The 12,906-nt window shown below is 65.7% G+C and overlaps 1 protein-coding gene across 2 annotated transcripts in view; it reads left to right on the forward strand.

Moving 5' to 3' along the window:
* GPRC5C (G protein-coupled receptor, class C, group 5, member C) overlaps positions 1–11,572 on the forward strand; it is a 23,484-nt gene extending 11,912 nt beyond the window's left edge. Inside the window, exons 2-5 of one of the 2 annotated variants that reach the window (XM_004693473.2) lie at positions 1,138–2,220; positions 4,519–4,613; positions 6,009–6,158; positions 7,810–11,572. In XM_004693473.2, the coding sequence (XP_004693530.2) occupies positions 1,170–2,220; positions 4,519–4,613; positions 6,009–6,158; positions 7,810–7,842 (1,329 nt within the window). In that variant the 5' untranslated portion in view covers positions 1,138–1,169 and the 3' untranslated portion in view covers positions 7,843–11,572. Of the gene's footprint in view, positions 1–1,137; positions 2,221–4,518; positions 4,614–6,008; positions 6,545–7,809 lie in introns of those variants that run through there. The other variant, XM_012733137.1, reaches the window with a different exon arrangement.
* Positions 11,573–12,906: the final 1,334 nt, after the last annotated feature.

Raw genomic sequence — 12,906 nt, forward strand, 5'->3', positions numbered from 1 at the left:
GGTCAGAGCCAGGGCTAGTTAGGACCAGAGCCAGGGTTAGTTAGGGTCAGGGCCAGGGTTAGTTAGGGTCAGGGCCAGGGTTAGTTAGGGTCAGGGCCAGGGTTAGTTAGGGTCAGGGCCAGGGTTAGTTAGGGTCAGGGCCAGGATTAGTTAGGGTCACTCCTGAAAACTCTCCTAGGAGAGTTTTCGCATTAAGTCGTTAACCCCTTAGCTGGGAAGTTAGTTCGTTTTATCCTTGGTGCTAGCTATTGAGCTAGACAAAGATGTCAGGACTCTGAAGAGGAGAGTTGGCACTAGAACTAGGAAAATTGGTCGGAGGAGGGGGAAGGAGGGAGCAAGCTGAATAGGTACAGCTTTTACAATTTAAATTTATGTTCTTACATTGCTGTCTGGATAAAGACAACTTTCTGTCTTTTCATCTTTGAAAAAGGTTTTATTTATGCAGACAAGAACTGGGGTGTAGGCTAGAGGTATGGAGGATGAGCGCATCCACCAGAGACAGAGCGGGGAGCAGAACAGGCAGATGGACTGAAACACACTGCTGAAGGGCGCAACGGAGGACAGGAGAGGTCTGATGCGCCCTGTGGTCACTGCGTGGCTGGGGGTGGAACTCTTGAGGCAGTGGCTGGAGACCCCTTGACAGTGCTGAGACTGACCCCGAGCCACCAGGGAGGCCCCCTTTTCACTTTTGCTGACTACAAGCTGCTGTCAAACACCTGTTGAGTTATGACAGTTGGGGGAAGAGCCTGTGGCTGCTTCCTGTACTTCAGTGTCCTGGGACAGGGCTCAAGGGCTCTGTCAGGCCTATGGGCCCTGGAGGCCCCTGGCAGAAAGCAAGTGGCGACTGGCTGACAGCAGTTTGGGTCTGCTCAGCCCCATCCCCACCCTAGCTGCGGACCTCAGGGCTCCTTTGGAGTAGGGTGTGGTGGCGGGAGGAGGGACCAGAATATTCAGTGAGCATTTCCTTCTTCACCCAGGGGTGGGGATGGCAAAAGAATTGCATCTCTTGCGGGCCACTGATAAGTCCCGGAAGCCTTCAGTGTTGAGGGTTCTGAGGCCGGGAGGGGCTGGCGGGCTCTGTCCGCCTTGTGCCTCTGGCCCTGAGCACTGACCTTGCCCCTTCGCCCTCTGTCCTAGGGGCCCAGCAGGAGCCTGGCCCGGGAGCCGGGATGGCCACCCCCACAGCCTTGCTGACGTGCCTGGGACTGCCTCTCTTGCTGCTCCCAGGCGCTTGGGCCCAGGACTCGGCCCCTCCTGGCTGCAGCCCGGACCTCGACCCGCTCTACTACAACCTGTGTGACCGCTCCGAGGCCTGGGGCATCATCTTGGAGGCGGCGGCCGGCGCGGGTATCGTCACCACCTTTGTCCTCACCATCATCCTGGTGGCCAGCCTCCCCTTCGTGCAGGACACCAAGAAGCGCGGCCTCCTGGGCACCCAGGTGTTCTTCCTGCTGGGCACCCTGGGCCTCTTCTGCCTGGTCTTCGCCTGCGTGGTGAAGCCCGACTTCTCCACCTGTGCCTCTCGGCGCTTCCTCTTCGGCGTCCTCTTTGCCATCTGCTTCTCCTGCCTGGTGGCGCACGTCTTCGCCCTCAACTTCCTGGCCCGGAAGAACCACGGGCCCCGGGGCTGGGTGACCTTCGCCGTGGCCCTGCTGCTGACCCTGGTGGAGGTGATCATCAACACGGAGTGGCTGATCCTCACGCTGGTCCGCGGCGGCGGCGAGGGCGGCTCCCCGGGCAATGCCAGCGCGGCCGGGGCCCCGGGCCCCCCCTGCGCCGTGGCCAACGTGGACTTCGTCATGGCCCTCATCTACGTGATGCTGCTGCTCCTGGCCGCCTTCACGGGGGCCTGGCCCGCCCTGTGCGGCCGCTTCAAGCGCTGGCGGAAGCACGGGGTCTTCGTGCTGCTGGCCACGGCCACCTCCATCGCCATCTGGGTGGTGTGGATCGTCATGTACACCTACGGCAACAGGCAGCGGGAAAGCCCCTCCTGGGACGACCCCACGCTGGCCATCGCGCTGGCCGCCAACGCCTGGGCCTTCATCCTCTTCTACGTCATCCCTGAGGTGTCTCAGGTGACCAAGGCCAGCCCGGAGCAGAGCTACCAGAGCGACATGTACCCCACGCGGGGGGTGGGCTACGAGACCATCCTGAAGGAGCAGAAGGGCCAGAGCATGTTCGTGGAGAACAAGGCGTTTTCCATGGACGAGCCGGCGGCAGGTGGGTGTCGGGGGGCCCTGTGCAGCCCCCTTCTTTGACTGCGCCGTCGGCTGCAGGCGTGGGTCTCTGGACCAGCTCGGGAGGGTCTTGAGGTTACCGACAAGCCCATGAAGTGACTTTCCCCCTTCAGGTTCGCGAAAGCCATGGGTATATTTTGCCATCAAACTTTGAACATTACCTATATATATATATATATATATATATATATATATACTCTTGTTTTTTAAAATTTATTTATTTATGTGTCCGAGAACTAGGGGTACAGGCCAGAGGTGCAGGGGCGGTGAGAGGCTCACCAGAGACAGTGGGGAGCAGAACAGGCAACTTAACTGAAGTCCACTGCTGGGGGGAGCAGCGGGGAGACAGCAGCGGTCTGCGGCGCCCTGGGGGTCCCTCTGCGGCGCCCTGGGGGTCCCTCTGCGGCGCCCTGGGGGTCCCTCCCTGGCTGGGGTCAGCCTTGTGCTGCTGTCTGGCTGCGGCAGCTTCACAGTGCTGCGCATTAACCCCTGCGCCACCACGGAGGCCTCCAGTGTCACCTGCAGCAAACCAGTTCTCCCCCGGGGTCTCCTCGGTTCTCCAGTTCCAGCCCCAGGACTGACCACTGCTGCCTGCTGGCCCCTCCACCAGCCTCACCAGCTGTACGGTGGGGACCAGAGTGACGCTGTTGGGTAGATTCCCGCGGGGCCGCGGGGCCTGTGCCGGCTCGGCCCGTGTGTCCTGCGCCCGCCAGCCCCGGCGTGCGGTGCTCCTGGCCGCCGCGTCTCCGTCGCCTCTCAAAGGGTTTTTTTTTTTTTAAGATTTATTCATCTGTGGAAACAGAGCTGGGGTACAGGCCAGAGGTGCAGGGGCGGTGAGAGGCTTCACCAGAGACAGAGCGGGGAGGGGAGCAGCAGGCAGGTGAGGAGGGGTCTGCCGCGCCCTGCGGGTCCCCTGCGGGGCTCCAACTCGCACTGCAGCGGCGGCCGCCAGCCCGCAGTGCGGAGCCACCAGGGAGGGCCCCGTCCTCTTAAAGTTTTACCAGCTGCTTTTTCTTTTAAATGAAACCACTCCCCTCCCTCCAAATATCAATCAGGACAGCGCCCCTCCGCCTCCAGGTCCGCGGGGCCTCGCCATGGCACGCACGTGTGCAGGGTGCCCGCAGCAGGGCGCCCGCGGTGTGCCGGCCAGTCTGGCCCTTCCCGACGAGCCCCGAGCGCGGTCGCGTGCTGACTCGGCCCGGCGAGCAGGGCAGCTCCGGAGCCTGGTCCTGACCCAGCTGTGCTGGTGGAGGTAGTCGGGGCCTAAGACCTCAGCGTGTGCGGAGGCTGGCCAGGCCTCTGCGGAAGGCAGGGTCGGGAGAGGCCAGGATGTGCCTGCTGCGCGGGCGGCCACCCCCGCTCTGGGAGCGGAGCCGACCCCTCCAGCTGGACACTGCATCTTGGATCTGCTCGCTGGGCCACCCCACCCCTCCCGCCCTCAGCCTGTGCTGTGGGCTGGGGCCAAAGAGTTCTCAGCCTTTGTCCTCTCAAGGCAAACACTTCTGGGGCCGGGAGGGCTTTTTTCTTTTGCTTTTCATTTTTTTCTAAATGGAAAAATCAATCAAGTGAGCCCAGCACTTAGAAAGCCCCGTAGAGCTGAGGCCCCGAGGAGACAGGACACGGCTGCTCCCGGCGGCCAGCCCCCTGGGGCCCCAGGGTCGGTCCTCGGACACCCTGGGGGCAGCCGGCGGGATGGAACAGCCGGAACCCACTCATCTGTGGGCAAGTGTTCCTGGAGCTGAAACTCCTGGAAAGGCCCAGGGACCAGACAGGCCGAGCGTTCAGCCCCCCACGGGCTGGGTGGGGTCCTGGGCCGTGGGACCCGCTGCGCCCCTGAGGACAGCCGGAGCGCTGGGCCGGGCTCTTGCTGTGCCCCCGGTGTCTGGCCGCTGGCCCGCAGCCAGGAGCGGAGCTGGAGGCCGGCCATCGAAGGCCCTTGTGCCCCCGCTGGCCCCGGAGGGCGGATGGGGATGTGACAAGGCTGCTGATGGGGCGTTTTTCTGAGACGATAGTTGGGGGAAGAGGGGGCGTCCCACGTGGCAGGAAACCTCGAGAGAAGCCAAGCGGCGACCTCTGTGCCTCTGTAGAAGCAGTGCCGGGCTCCCGCGTAGGGGAGGGGTCCGCGGCCTCCCCTCACCCCCACGCCAGCCGCCCCGGCCCGGCTCCCCCTCTGGGGGGATGTGACCCCGGGGCGCCTGTCTCCCTCTGCCCCGCCCCTGGGGAGCCTTCTCCAGGGGCTAGCGGGAGCTCGGCCCTCCAACCGTCCCGTGTTCCCTTGCAGCTAAGAGACCAGTGTCCCCGTACAGTGGGTACAACGGGCAGCTGCTGACCAGCGTGTATCAGCCCACCGAGATGGCCCTGATGCACAAAGGCCCGGTGAGTGGGGACCCCGTGTCCCGTGACCAGCCTGAGCGGGAGGTGGCCAGGGTGGGTGGGGTAGAGGCAGTGGGGAGAAGCATCGACTTGGGAACCCAGGTTTTCCTGGAGCTGAGGTAGCCACAGCCCCCCGCTTCCCCAGGGAGGGAGAGGGACACCCCGACAGGCAGAAGGCAGGCGGGGCCTCTCTGGCTGGGGGCAGCTGCCTGGGGGGACAGAGGTGGCCATCACGGGGCAGCGGTGAGCATTCGCTGCTAAGCCCCGTGGCCCGGGAGACGCGACCCTCCCCCACTGCAGGCAGCCCCCTCGCCCACCTCACGGCTCCCCTGGGCTCTGGGAACCAGATGCTCTGTCAGCACAGGAGGGGGCGGGCAGGAAGGCGGGGGCTCCCCTCCTCTGAGCTTGTTCCTCCCCTGGGCCCGCAGTCTCTGCCGGAGAGGTCATGACCTGCCCGGGCGGCCGCTGGGAACAGGAAGCCGGGAAGGTCAGCGGGGTGACCTCTCGGCCCCACGCCCCCCCTGGGTGAGGCCAGTCTAGCTGATGCTTCTCCCTGAGCCAGTGTCTGCCAGGCAGGGAGAGCAGACCAGGGACCGGAGCTGGCGGGCCAGGGACCCGAAGGACAGGAGCGGTCCGGGCACTCCGGTCCAGGGCTCAGTGGCTGCCACGCGGCTCGCCTGCTCCCGCGGGAGGGTCTGGACTCAGCCGTTTTGTCACGCAGCGGCTGAGATGTGCCCTCAGCGTCACCGTCACCATGGTTAGCCCCGCTCAGCCGGCCCCCAGGAGAACCTGCAGTTCGCAGACGCCCTGATAGGGAGGGGGCCGGGGGCCCCTCCCGGGTGGGCGCCTCGGGACTCTCACCCGTGTGGGAACGGGGCCTCAGCTGCTCTCGGGGTCCAGGCAGAGAATGTGGGTGTTCTAAGTCCCCAAACCTTAAGCCTCAAACCCCGGGCCGTTTGGGTTTTAAGTCTCCAGATCAGACTGGCCAGCCTGCCCCCCCCCCCCCCGGGTTCCAAGCGCGGGGTCAGGCACCGCAGCTGCGGGGCCATCTGGGGAGCACAGGGGAGGGCCTGGAGGAAGGAAACCTGGGAATGTTACCAGCGAGTGAGGCGCTCGGCTTCGGGGCCCAGAGAGTGGCCTGAGAAGGGGCTGCCAAGGGCCGGCCCCGTCCGGAAGCCCCAGGATCTGGGGACCCCAGGACCTGACCCTCTGCCGGGTGAGATAAGGGGCTGGAGGTTAGAGGCCAGCTGCCCTCTGCAGAGTGGACCTGGCCCCCTGGGGAGCCGGCGGCGGAGGGGGTGAGGGGCGGGGAGCTGGCAGCCCCAGAACGCAGGAAGCGCGTGTTTGTGCATCCACGCGGCGGAACCTGGCTGTGACACCGCCTGTCCTTCCTCCCAGTCCGAAGGAGCCTACGACGTCATCCTCCCACGGGCCACCGCCAACAGCCAGGTGATGGGCAGCGCCAGCTCGACACTGCGGGCCGAGGACATGTACGCGGCCCAGGGCCAGCAGCCGCCCGCCGTGCCCAGGGACGGCCCGGACTCTCAGGTCTTTAGAAACCCCTACGTGTGGGACTGAGGCGCCGGACGCGGCGGGCGATTTGGGGAGGGCCCGGGGACCCCTGCGCCCCCTGCCCCCCGTCCCCTGGCTGGCTCAGGGCGTGAGGCCCTTGTCTGCGACGTCCGGGTGGGTGTCCCCGGGCCCTGCACCCACTGCCCAGTGTCTGGAGGCGAGGAGCCAGCCCCGCTTCAGCTCAGGGTCACCTCCGGGGTCCCGCTCCAGCCAAATAGTGTTGTTCTTGGGGTGGCAGCCGGTCGGGCCTGGCTCTCGCATCTCCGGAGAGCTCCCCGCAACCTCGAGATTTTGAAGGCGCGTGTCCTGGGTCTTGCTCCTCTGTGAGGACCAAGGGGGCTAATAAACACGTTTCTGCTTTATTAACCTTCCTCTGGGAATGTGTCTCTGACCTCGGGCCTGTGGGTCTTTTTTTTTTTTTTTTAAAGATTTATTTTTATTCATGCATACAAGAACTGGGGTATCGGCCAGAGTTGGGGGGGTGGGAAGCGGTGAGCAGACTCACCAGAGACAGAGTGGGGTGCAGAACAGGTAGATGGACTGAAACACTGCTGTGGGGAGACGGGAGAGGTCCGCTGCGCCCTGGGGGTCCCTCCCTGGCTGGGGATGGAGCTCGTGCTGCAGAGAACTTCATAGCGCTGCGTTGCACTTGAACCCGCTGCAGCACTGGGGGCCCCTCTGGGTCTCGGGGAGCTGCTGCACCGGGCCTGCACCTGCTTCCTCTGCTGCTCTCCAGCCCGCGCTCCCTGGGGGCCCCGGCTTCCCCCAGGGAGGACTCCGGAACCCAGGCTGTGTTGCTGTGATCAGCTTGAACGTGTGGGCCCCACTCCCGTCTCAGATGTAGCCACCATCTGGGCCTGTCTGAACCTGGCAGCCCCTCCGGGCCCCCCTCCCATGGCTGAGGTGGGGGGCGGCAGCAGGGGGCCAGCAACAGGCTGTTCTGGAAGGGGGTGTGAGGGAGCATCCCCCCCGTAGGGGGTTGGCGCCAAGGACCCCTGGCCCCTCTGCTAGGTCACGGCTCAGAAAGGGCCAGGACTTGTGGACCAGGTGACTCACAGAGGTAGTGTCGTTCCCTGGCAGCTCTTACAGCGCCCATCACCCAGCCCTTCAGGACAGACGCCCCGCGTCCGAGTATTTCAGCCCCTGGCTGCCCCAGGAGGGCAGGAGCGTGCATCACCCTTCAGAGTTAAAACCCCAGAGCGCACCCTGTCGGGGTTAGACGGGTCCTGGGCTGACAGCCACGAGGCTTCTGCCCCTCCGCAAGGTAAGCGGCTGAGCCCACCCGGCCCCCGAAGGTGGCCACAGCGGCAGGCAGCAGACCCCGTGGCCTGGCAGCAGTGGCCGGGCCCTGGACATCAGCGCGAGGCTTTTGCCAAGCCGGGCCCTGGACATTAGCGCGAGGCTTTTGCCAAGCCGGCCCCACCCAGCAAAGCTGCTTTCTGACACCTGTTGTCTAGAACATATGTTTCTGCTGGGAAGGAGAGGAAGAGAGACAAAAATCAAACGCTTCCCCCAAGTTTCTCTGAGGGGCTTGCCCCAGGCCCCAGGAGACTCACACTAGCAAATCGGTGCTTGGGCCCTGCGCAGCGAGGTCCCCTTTGACGCTTGTTCTCTTTGGTTACTTTAGGCTCAGTCCCCGCAAAATAAAACAAGATGGTAGCCAGACGCCCTCCTCCCGGGACCGCACGCCGTCCTGATGTCTCATCCCTCTGTCCAGGCTGGGCAGGGCTCAGCACCTTTCCTGACCTTGTCCTTGGAGCTGGGCGGGACCGGAGCCCGCCGACCTGGAGCCGTGGACTGAATGGGGGGCCCTGTGGAATCCAGGCCTGCGGCTGGGGCTCTTAGGTCTCCCCCTTGCTGCCCAGCCCGCCTCTCCTGGCCCCCAAGTGACGGAGGCCGAGGGGGCCGCCTGCAGGCCCCAGCCTGCCTCCCCTCTTGCTGTGCCCCCAAGTCACAGCCTGGCTCCCCAGATGGCCGTCTGCTATCTTCGCGCCATGGGCCTGCCCGCCCGTCTTGGCAGCGTCCAGCATCGGTGTGGCCCCACTCCGCCTAGATGACCGTCCTTCATCTTCGGAGCGGGGCTCTGGCAGCAGCTGGCCGCTCGGGCCGTGGGGGTCCCCGGGGGCGGGGGAGACAGACGCGCCCCTGCAGGGCGGGAGCCTGGCCCCTGGGTGCTCCACACATACCCTCCCCCACCGCACCCCTGTGGGGGTGAGGGCCGCATCTCAGGGACCAGCTGAGAACCCCGACCGGCTGGATTGAGGGGCAGATGCGGGGCTTGGGGGGCCCCTCGGACGAGGGGGACCAGGACTGAGGCTTGTGCCACCCCTCTGGGCAGATGGGCAGGCTTCCGCCTCACCAGCTCTGTCGGCGTGCCGGCTCCACCGCCCGCCATGAGCCGCTCCAGAGGGTCCTGGTGCTCCCCCGAGGAAGTCGGGGGCTTCCTGGGGTGCCTGCCTGATGTTGGCACCAAGGACAGATGTGTGCTGCCCCGGACTAGTCTCCCGGCTTTAGCCTGCTGGGGGGGCTTGTCCCAGGCCCCCCAGGTGGTGTGCCCTGGAGCTCAGCATCACCCAGCGGCTGGGCCCACCTGGCCCTGCAGCCCGCCCCCTCTGCTGCGCCCCGTCACTGACTATGCCTGCAGAGCATAGGGCTGCACCCCAGAGGGTGAGCCCCGCTCATTCACCAACCCGTTGCACTGTGGTTGCTTAGTCCCATGAGTGGCATCACGACCCACCATGGACGTCCACAGACCTCCCGTGACCTCACAGGGACTCCCTGGCCGCCATAAGCCGGGCCTTCCCCGGGGAGGGCGTGAGCGTGCTGGCGGCCCGGGGGGCGGGGAGCAGCCCGAGTCCTCTGGGGGTGAGGCTTGGGGAGGGATGGGCCCCAGACAGACGCAGGCATCCGGGCCGCGCGAGTGCCCCAGCCCTGCTTTGCTTGCTCAGGGCTCAGGCCCGGGGGCAGGTAGATGCGCCTGTAGGAGAAGGGGCGCCGGGGTCTGGCCCCGCTGCGCCCCCGACAAGCCTGGGACGGGAGAGAACTCGGTGAGCCAGACAGGACGTGCGGCCGCTCCCCAGCCGCGTAGCGGAAGCAGGGCAGTCTCGCCTCAACTGCCAGAATTAAACACCTCCTGCATTTGTGAGGAGCTACAACCACCGAACCCCTGTGCGCTCAGTAAGAATTTCTTGCAATTTAGCAACAGGCATTTTTCATCCTAGATTCCTTGCTGCTGAAACCAACAGGCTGATAGATTCTACCCTCTTCATGCTTGGGGACTGGTTCTCAGCTGAGCCCAAGCCTAGTACTCGCCCGCTCCAGGATCTGGGGGTACAGGCAGAGTGGGTGGGACACCGCTGGACCCCTGTGTGCAGGTGACTGGATCACCTTGTGAAAGGGTACAGCGGACCTGGTCGTACCTCTCAGATCTGGGGGACCCGGTGGGCCGTGCACAGCCTTGTTTTAACATACAGTTCCCACGCCTTTGGGGACCCTCACAGAAGAACGAGAAACAGATGCACCAAGTGAGGTGCTGTGTGGCGCAGCGGGCAAGGAGGGTCACCAGCGCTTGCTCTCGCCCCAGGGGAGAGCTAAGGTCAGGCACGGGTGTGGCGACCAGCTGCACCCCCCCTCAGCCCTCCGGAAGCTGCGGCCCCTCAGGCAGCCGCAGGGTCATGTAGCATCTGCGCTGGGATGCTGGCTCTGACCTCACCAGCGGCCCCTGGGCGCAGGGCGAGGCTCTCACCTCGGTGTCCTTGAAGTGGGGACCCCTGTTGGGGACTTAGGGCGCTTGGAGGAATTGGGGACCAGAGAGCCACGGCCCTGGCCGCAGGTCAGCGCTGCAGACAGGATGAGCCTGCGGGGCTGCCCGCCACGGGTTCCAGAAGTACTTGCACCCCGAGCTGAGATTTAATGCTCCGGCTCCCCCAAGTCACCTCATGGAAGTCACAGCCACGGCGGAGCATCTGGGGCCCGTGCCCGCGCCCTGCCCAGACGCGGGTCTCCAGGCCACAGGTCACTGCTGTCACTGCCCCCTCTGCCCTGACTCCTCCGGCCCCCAGAGCAGGAGGCTAGCCCCGTGCAGTTGCGGGGCTCTAACGGGGTGCTGAGGAGAGGGTCAGCCCCTTGGCCGTGCCCTGACCACAGGGCTTGGCGATCCAGCAAGTAGCTGAAGAGCTGGGCCCAGGGCGTCTTGCTCATGGCAAACGTTTACTGGGCACCAGGAGCTGAGCTGACCTGGCCCCGCCCGCTGGGCTGTCTAACTCCCTCCTGGCCAGGTCAGGCCCTGGGCTGAAGCAGGTGCTGGCCGGTGTTCAATCCCTGACCGGCATGAAGTGGACAGATAAGGCTCCTACACCCCCCCTCCCCCCAAAACACCTTTTCTGTCATCTCCACCTAGGCAGCTCCCCTGCCCCAGATTCCTCATCAAAATGAACCCTGAGCCTCCCGCTCTGCTTAAGCCCTGAAGCTGGGGTCCTCACATTTGTGAGGAGAACCCCAAGCCTCAAGGCTGTGCTGAGGTGTGCCTGCCGCGTGGACTACAGGTCTAAGCCCCGTGAGCTTGCTGTCGCGGCCACCATCTGGCAGGGTCTGATTAGCCCTGGGTCCCCTAAGGTGGGGGCCTCCTCAGGTCGGGGCGCAGGGCCAGCACCACAGGCCCGCGGGGTCCCTGGTCTAATTCGTACCTGATGTTCCACGCCCCCGCAGCACAGAGGGCCCCGGGCCGTTCTGTGGGGTCAGAATCCTTCCGCTGCCCCCCAGTCCAGGCACCTGGGACCGCCCAAGGCCCGAGGTGGGAACCCCGCCTCAGACGCTGACATCACTCCTCAGCGGGCGCCCGCCCCCAGCCCCCAGCCAACCCGAGGCCGCCTCCTCCCCACCCTCTCCCCAGCACCCCTGCAACCTGATCCCCGCCACCGCGCAAACCAGCCGCGACCGGCTGTCTGGGCTCTGCCACTGCGGCTCAGTCCCAGGGCCGCGCCTGACTGCTGCTGGTGACCTTTCCCCTGACCCTCCCTCGCTGAGTTTGGGTGGCTGGGGTAATGGGGCCTGGCACGGGCGCCCCACCGCTGCCTGGGGGTTCGCGCCAGGCGGGTTCCGGTTTCACGGCTGACTTGCGCCGTCCTGTGCTCTGTAGGGCTGTGAGAAGCTTCCACGCCTGGAAGCCGGGGCCCACTGCTGTCACAGCGGAAACTGTCCCCAGAGGGGCCCAGTGCCCCCGGGGAGACCCAGGGCTCTGGGAGTCCCCGTGGGTACCCGCTGCTCCCGGGGTGTGGTGGGGGTGCTGCTGCTCCCTCTATCCCTCTGGTTTACAGATGTCCCCGGCCGACCTGGGGCTGTGACTGTCCACCTGAGGCGTCTGGGCGGCCAGCCCGTCCCTGGTGCGCGAGCCCCCCCGCCCCCTGGATGCTGGGGCGGGTGCAGGAGGCGCCACCGGCTGACACCAGCAAAGGTAGCTGGGCCGCCTGGGGGTTCCCCCGAGCGACGCTGGGGACCGCTGGGGCCGCTGTGGACCCGACCCTCGGCACAGCAGGTGCTCGGGGCTCGGCCTCTGCCCCTCCCCCCTCCCGGAGGTGGACTCGGCCTCCGAGCCAGCGAGGGCAGGTGGATGGGGGGGGGGGGGTGAAACTTCAGAGAACAGGAAATGAATCGCCCCAGAGGGGAAGACCCATGTGGCCCTTTAGGGGGCCCACTGGGGTGGCTTCAAGCCCCTGACCACAGAGGCCAAGAGAAGGGGATGGGTCAGGATGGCTTTTCTCTCTCCTTCCTTCTTTCCTCTGACTGGCTCCTTCTCCATGAAAATAATTAAAAAATTGTTTTAATGATCTGAGAAAAGGGAAGGAGCCCCCAGGTGAGCGCTCCTGCAGCAGCACCCCTCTCTCCGGGGCTGGGTGCTGCCAGCCCCTCCTAGCGCCTGGACCACAGACCCCTCGGTCAGGCTCTGCCACCACAGCCCCGGAGTCTGCGTTTTCCTCTCCCGGGAGCGCTGCGAGCTGAGAATGGGGGCTGTGGGGGTGCGAGTCCCTCGCTCCGCCGCGCCCTCAGAGAGCCGACTGAGCCCATCTGGGAGCAGACCTGGGCGCCACACCGGTGGCAGGCGTGTGTCCCAGTGCCGCTGTCAGGGCGACGCCCGGCCGCGGAGGGACAGCCGGGGTCCGCACCGCAGCTCCTGGGCCGCGCAGACACCTGCTCCCTGCTCCCGCCTCGCCCGCCCGCCTCACGCCCCTCAGTCGCCACCGGAAGGCGCCGTGAGGAGCCGGCTCTGGGCGCAGGGGCGAGGGGCGAGGCACCTGTGTGCTGCAGGTGCACCGGTGTGTGGTCGGGCTTACCTGCCAGGCGAAGGTGGAACCGAGGAAACCCCCCACCCCGTCATACCCACGACGAGAGGGCTGTCACCGTGTCGCTGGGCGGCCCCTGCTCCGTGGGGACCCGCGAGGGGCCCCCTGTGGCTTCAGCGACGGGGGTGTATCGTCGCCGGGTTCTGCAGGCGGAAACCCGCGATCCAGACGTGTGCGGGAGGGTGGGGCGGGGCGCCCCGCCTCTGCGCGCGCCTCTCTGCACTGGAGTCAGGGCGGTGGCCATGTTGGATCAGGGAACCCCTCGACCTCGTTTAACTCCATCACCCCTGGAAAGGCATCTCCACGCCAGTCTGCACTCAGAGGCCCTTGGAGTCACCCTCTGAAATGTCGGGGCGGGGGACACTTCACCCCCGCCGACTGGGCCC

The sequence above is a fragment of the Condylura cristata genome, unplaced genomic scaffold (assembly GCF_000260355.1).
Source record: "Condylura cristata isolate star-nosed mole 26May11 unplaced genomic scaffold, ConCri1.0 scaffold00038, whole genome shotgun sequence".
Taxonomy (NCBI): Eukaryota; Metazoa; Chordata; class Mammalia; order Eulipotyphla; family Talpidae; genus Condylura; species Condylura cristata.